General features: G+C 36.5%; 1 protein-coding gene across 2 annotated transcripts in view; it reads left to right on the top strand.

Annotated features, from left to right (window-relative positions):
- WWP1 (WW domain containing E3 ubiquitin protein ligase 1) overlaps window positions 1–5,301 on the top strand; it is a 63,414-nt gene extending 58,113 nt beyond the window's left edge. The window contains exons 16-17 of one of the 2 annotated variants that reach the window (XM_014592505.2): window positions 724–812; window positions 4,846–5,301. In XM_014592505.2, coding sequence (XP_014447991.1) covers window positions 724–812; window positions 4,846–5,158 — 402 coding nt within the window. In that variant the 3' untranslated portion in view covers window positions 5,159–5,301. The remainder of the gene's footprint in view (window positions 1–723; window positions 813–4,845) is intronic. The other variant, XM_014592504.2, reaches the window with a different exon arrangement.
- Window positions 5,302–7,317: the final 2,016 nt, after the last annotated feature.

Raw genomic sequence — 7,317 nt, 5'->3', positions numbered from 1 at the left:
CAGTCTGCAAATGCAAACACAGAAAGTTTGCGATCAGGGTGGGAACAGAGAAAAGATCCTCATGGTAGAACCTATTATGTGGATCATAACACTCGAACTACTACATGGGAGAGACCACAGCCTTTACCTCCAGGCTGGGAAAGAAGAGTTGATGATTGTGGAAGAGTATATTATGTTGATTATAACACCCTAACAACCACATGGCAGCGGCCTACCATGGAATCTGTGTGTAATTTTGAACAGTGGCAGTCTCAGCAGAACCAATTACAGGGAGCTATGCAACAATTCAACCAGCGATACCTCTATTCGGCTTCAATGTTAGCAGCAGAAAATGACCCATGTGGACTTTTGCCACCAGGCTGGGAAAAAAGAGTGGATTTAAAAGACAGAGTTTACTTTGTCAGTCATAACACAAAAACAACCCAGTGGAAGAATCCAAGAACTTAAGGCTTACAGAATGAAGAACCCCTGCCAGAGGGCTGGGAAATAAGGTATATTCAAGGTGTTAGGTACTTTGTTGATCATAACACAAGAACAACAACATTCTAAGATCCTTGCAATGGAAAGTCATCTGTAACTAAAGGCAGTCCACAGATTGCTTATGAGCACAGCTTCAGGTGGAAACTTGCTCACTTCTGTTATTCGTGCCAGTCTAATGCACTATCCAGTCATGTAAAGATCAATGTGTCCCGGCAGACATTGTTTGAAGATTCTTTTCAACAGATTATGGCATTAAAGCCCTATGACCTGAGGAGGCGACTGTATGTGATATTTAGAGGAGAAGAAGGACTTGATTATGGTGGCCTAGCAAGGTAAAATAAAAATAACATATCTCCTTTGAAATAAGTACCTCATTGTATGCCAGGGATACAGGAATATTTGAATATATTGGAATATATGTTTTTAGTAGCAATCCAGAATTATTTTTAAATATAAAAATTTAAAAATTGATGCAATTTGAGAGGTAGCCATTATTATCATGGTTGTTCTATATACATCTTCTTGGCATTTATATCTGTATGTAAATCTGTATATATGTATAAGTGTATATTTGCATTTTTTTTTTAAACAAAATCATACAATGTACAACATATAGCAATTTGATTTTGTTACTTTATATACCGTGGACATCTTTCCTTCTTTCTTTAATTTTGTTGTCAGAGGTCACATGCACTTGCCAGAGAGATAAAGAGAAAACACGGGGGTGACCATGCTGCCGTCTTTTTTCTTCTACTTTTCCTCCCTGTGAGAGTTTAAGCTGCTGGGTTCACATTCAAACCATAGTCGGCCATGTGGAATCTTGCTCCTGATGTACAATGCTTAGCCCTTAGTGCCGTGGGGTGGGCCCATGGACATCTTTCTATATCAGTATTTGTAGCGAGAGCCCTGATACCCTTTTTTCAATGACTGCACAATAATAGCCCGTTGTATAGAGATACATAGTTAATGTGTCAGCATACAAAAGGTTGTTTCCTGTTTTTTTGCTACTATAATATTGTATGTTGATTTTTAACTTAGTTTTTTCCCTTGTTTCATCCAAAAATAATGTTGTCAATAGTTTATTTTTTGGTGAAGCACTTTTATAAATCTTTGAAAAGAATTCAACTTGTTTATCAAAGAAACAGGTTTGTTTTTGGACTCACGTTTCACAGGTGTTCATAATTTCAATATTACAATTTTAATACAACTACTAAAAAAAATACACAGGACCAAGCACAACTGGTAGGAGCCAGATATATGATAATACATGTGAGATTAGAGATTTGTTTAATTTGGCATATTTCCTCATCAAAAACATCAGTACCTTTCTCAAAAAGAACTACTACCTACCATAATAAATGTGTTTATCACATTTACTGTGTATTTGTCCTAATTTCAGAAACATTCAGACATTAAAAAGAAAAGTATGTCTTCAAAATGAGGAAATATGCTATTTTTCCAGTCTCTTACTTTTTAAAAGTTCACATTCCTCTCTGAACTTTTTTTTTTTATCACTATAGTGCACGTGCACTCACCAGAAAAACAGAGAGAGACAGAAACCGAAAGCAAGAAAAACCCCCCAGGGGGGATGGCCACGCCACAATCCCTTCTCTTCCATATTCCTCTTGGGATCTTGGGCACACGTGCATATACGCCCAGCATGAGTTTAAGCCACCGCGTCCGGGACTCATACCACATTTGACTACTTGGGAGTCCAGTGATGTAACCATTACACCATCTGCTGGTCCTTCTTTGAACCCTTTTTAGCCTCAACTGTTTGGACCTAGTTTTATGTTTTCACAGGTTTAATGCATAGTTCCTACATACCATGATTTTCTTATTCCTAAATTCTTTATTTGATTCTGGTATTGGTAGTTTTGATGGATCATCAAGTGGTTTATTGAAGAGTTCACAAGAGTGATAATATTCCTATAGTCTTTGCATGTTTGAGAATGTTTCCTGTTACTTTAGTATGTAAACAACTTCATGAATATAAATTTCCTTCACAACACTTGTTCCTTCAATACTTTGTAGATAACTGCTCCACTATTTCCTAGCAGTGAATGTTAGTACTGTGAAGTACAAGGCCAGCCCCTTGAAGGGAACTTTTTTTCTCTCTGGGTGCCCACACATTCCTTTTTCTTGAAGTTCATTAATTTCAGTATTGGTTTTATATCTTTTTTTTTTAAGGACCGTATTAAGATCTTTCTTAATTTTAGGGACGTTTTCTTCTATTATGTCTTTGAAAATTTTTTCTGTTCCATTTGTTCCATTTTCTTCAGGAACATCAATCATGGGTATGTGGAAACTTCTTTGTCAGTTTTACATGTCTGTCATCTTTTCTCTGACCGTTTTTATCTTTGTGCTTTTCCATTCTGTTTTAATTTTTCTCAAGCCTATCTTTGTGTCACTGTTTGCAGTACGGCCCTACGTTTTGCTGCTTCTACTGTGATTTTTCTTCATTAGTGGCTTTACTGTTTTCTTCATTTTCTTCTCCAGGCTCTGCTAGTTCATCCGTTGTCTCATAATTTTTTCAACCTCTTGTGTCTTTTCAGTTTATTAGACAATAGAGGAGGATGTTTTGAAAGTTAATTCTACTGCCTCAGGCTATCAATGGTTAGGAATTATCCCTTTTCTGCTAGTATCACGTTAGAGGTTAGGTACCATATTATAGCTATTCTTCTTTTGAATGGCTTCATTTTTCTTAGAACCACTGTTTGCTAAAAGTGATCTGAAACAACTGCATATTTTTTACCTAGTTTTTGTACATCTGTGTCAACACATTCCCACTAAATCTACTCAGTCCTCTTCTCTGGGGGCATGTCTTACTTCAACTTCATCACAGAGGGAAGTCATTTGGTTCAGTCACCATGCTGAGACTGAATTTAGTGTTATGAGTTGTTGTTAATAATTTCTTAGTTGATTTTTTTTAGGGAATCCCTTCTCGACCTTTATGCTAGTTTAGGGATTATGTTTTACAGCTTTAGAAGAGCTTGTTTTTAAATAGGCTGCTAGACCAGCTGCTAGTTTACATAGAAGGGATTTTTAAACTTCTTAAATTACTTTATAACATCCAAAAATCACTAGATTATGCTTGAGAATTAAGATTTCTGAGTTCTTTACATTGAACACACATTCTCGCCTTTTCATGTGGCATCAATTGACTGAATCAGAGTAGCAGCGTCCATGTTAGGGGAGCACATACCATTTCACTACAGTGCCCACAACTGCCCGGACATCTAGGGCCTATGGTAATGTACCTTACTTAAAGCCAATAATTATATTAAGGGTGTAATGAGGAATAGGGAATTGTGGCCAAAGAATGTGAGCCATGCAGAGAATAGAGAAGGAAGTCCCTTTTACTAATTACTGTAAGCATTTGAGTTTAGAACTCATCTTTGGAAGAAATTGCTTTTGAAAAGAGCCTTTTGCAAATAGAGTTTATTTTTAATATAAATTATTGATCTTTTTTTAGTTGGAGTTCATATATTAATTTCTTTAAAGAATTATTTTATTTAACTTTATTTATTTATTTTAATTTGACTAAAGACGGTCAGAGAGAGAGGGAAAGTGGGAAAGCAAGCCCCGAGGTCTGGGACTCAGACCGCCATCGGCAATGTGGGAGTCCAGCGATCTTAACCACTGTGTCACTTGCTGGCCGCATATGTTAATTATTTTTTAAATAGGCAAAATAATTGGTTGTGAAATGTTAGAGGTTGCTTATCATATTTAAAGCTTTACATTTTTAATTTTAGTTCTATCTTTAATGTATTAAAAACAAAACTGTTCCATAGCAGCAGTGCTTGTGTATCTCATTATCACCAGCAAGTACCTCTTAAAACCTTTTGTGTATAGGTGCTAGAATGCCTATAATGATTAAGGCTACAAAAAATGCATGAAGACATAGCTTTGGCCATTGAGCAGCTTACAGTCTGGTTGATGGGACATGTCATCTGCATAAAAATGAGTAATATGAGATTGTTACTACAGAGGATTCAGTGATGGACACAGATAATACAGTGAAAATCCCCTCAAAAACTTGTTCAAGTGAGATTTTAGCAAAAAGTGGGACTTACATAAACTGAGTTGAAGTTGAGGAGACATTCCCAAACAAAATTATGGCATAGCAATAGGCATGTTACATGTGAAGAACAGTATTTGTATTTTGGCAACCAGGAACTAGCAGGTAACTTTGAATGGAGAAGCAGATCATAGAGTGACTTAAATCAAGGGCTGAAGAATTGGGCAGTGAAGTTGGTAATGGCTCTTGAGCAGAGGTATGATGTCTATATGGTTGTATTTAAGATGTTTTAAATTAACATATATATAAATGCTAAAAAATAATCATGACTTATTTTCTTATAGAGAATGGTTTTTCTTGCTTTCACATGAAGTTTTGAACCCAATGTATTGCTTATTTGAGTATGCGGGCAAGAACAACTATTGTCTGCAGATAAATCCAGCATCAACCATTAACCCAGACCACCTTTCATACTTCTGTTTCATTGGTCGCTTTATTGCTATGGCATTATTTCATGGGAAGTTTATTGATACTCGTCTCTCTTTACCATTCTACAAGCATATGCTAAGTAAAAAACTTACTATTAAGGATTTGGAATCTATAGACACTGAATTTTATAACTCCCTTATCTGGATAAGAAACAACAACATTGAATAATGTGGCTTAGAAATGTACTTTTTTGTTGACATGGAGATTTTAGGAAAAGTTACTTCACATGACCTGAAGTTAGGCGGTTCCAATATCCTGGTGACCGAGGAGAACAAAGATGAATACATTGGTTTAATGACAGAATGGCATTTTTCTCGAGGAGTACAAGAACAAACAAAAGTTTTTCTTGATGGTTTTAATAAAGTTGTTCCCCTGCAGTGGCTGCAGTACTTTGATGAAAAATAATTGGAATTTGTGAAAGAGACAGATAATAAAGTAAGAATGTGACTATTACAATTTGTCACTGGAACCTGCCATTTACCTCTAGGAGGATTTGCTGAGCTCATGGGAAGTAATGGGCCTCAAAAGTTTTGCATTGAAAAAGTTGGCAAAGACACTTGGTTGCCGAGAAGCCATACATGTTTTAATCGCTTGGATCTACCACCATATAAGAGTTATGAACAACTAAAGGAAAAACTTCTTTTTGCAATAGAAGAGACGGAGGAATTTGAACAAGAATGAATGTGGCTTCTTGTCTTGGAGGAGCTCTTGCATTTAATTATCCCCACCAAGAAAAATTGCTCAGATACTGTACATACGCTGTTCATTCTGTACAGTGAATTTTCTGAACCTCAAAGTATGTTTTCCTGCTGGGGCCTAGCCTCAGAGGGGGTGGGTCGACTCCACAGAGGCGGCAAAGGTGAACAGAAGACAAAGGCCTCGGTGCCTTTTCATGCACGTCCTTTGCCGGACACCCCTCAGAGATCACTCTCTGAGGAGTGACAACTGCTAGGAATGGAATCCCTTCTCGACCTTTATGCTAGTTTAGGGATTATGTTTTACAGCTTTAGAAGAGCTTGTTTTTAAATAGGCTGCTAGACCAGCTGCTAGTTTACATAGAAGGGATTTTTAAACTTCTTAAATTACTTTATAACATCCAAAAATAACTAGATTATGCTTGAGAATTACGATTTCTGAGTTCTTTACATCATTGAACACACATTCTCGCCTTTTCATGTGGCATCAATTGACTGAATCAGAGTAGCAGCGTCCATGTTAGGGGAGCACATACCATTTCACTACAGTGCCCACAACTGCCCGGACATCTAGGGCCTATGGTAATGTACCTTACTTAAAGCCAATAATTATATTAAGGGTGTAATGAGGAATAGGGAATTGTGGCCAAAGAATGTGAGCCATGCAGAGAATAGAGAAGGAAGTCCCTTTTACTAATTACTGTAAGCATTTGAGTTTAGAACTCATCTTTGGAAGAAATTGCTTTTGAAAAGAGCCTTTTGCAAATAGAGTTTATTTTTAATATAAATTATTGATCTTTTTTTAGTTGGAGTTCATATATTAATTTCTTTAAAGAATTATTTTATTTAACTTTATTTATTTATTTTAATTTGACTAAAGACGGTCAGAGAGAGAGGGAAAGTGGGAAAGCAAGCCCCGAGGTCTGGGACTCAGACCGCCATCGGCAATGTGGGAGTCCAGCGATCTTAACCACTGTGTCACTTGCTGGCCGCATATGTTAATTATTTTTTAAATAGGCAAAATAATTGGTTGTGAAATGTTAGAGATTGCTTATCATATTTAAAGCTTTACATTTTTAATTTTAGTTCTATCTTTAATGTATTAAAAACAAAACTGTTCCATAGCAGCAGTGCTTGTGTATCTCATTATCACCAGCAAGTACCTCTTAAAACCTTTTGTGCATAGGTGCTAGAATGCCTATAATGATTAAGGCTACAAAAAATGCATGAAGACATAGCTTTGGCCATTGAGCAGCTTACAGTCTGGTTGATGGGACATGTCATCTGCATAAAAATGAGTAATATGAGATTGTTACTACAGAGGATTCAGTGATGGACACAGATAATACAGTGAAAATCCCCTCAAAAACTTGTTCAAGTGAGATTTTAGCAAAAAGTGGGACTTACATAAACTGAGTTGAAGTTGAGGAGACATTCCCAAACAAAATTATGGCATAGCAATAGGCATGTTACATGTGAAGAACAGTATTTGTATTTTGGCAACCAGGAACTAGCAGGTAACTTTGAATGGAGAAGCAGATCATAGAGTGACTTAAATCAAGGGCTGAAGAATTGGGCAGTGAAGTTGGTAATGGCTCTTGAGCAGAGGTATGATGTCTATATGGTTGTATT

The sequence above is a fragment of the Tupaia chinensis genome, unplaced genomic scaffold (genome assembly GCF_000334495.1).
Source record: "Tupaia chinensis unplaced genomic scaffold, TupChi_1.0 Scaffold000707_1, whole genome shotgun sequence".
Taxonomy (NCBI): domain Eukaryota; kingdom Metazoa; phylum Chordata; class Mammalia; order Scandentia; family Tupaiidae; genus Tupaia; species Tupaia belangeri.
This window is presented reverse-complemented; position numbering and strand designations above follow the sequence as displayed.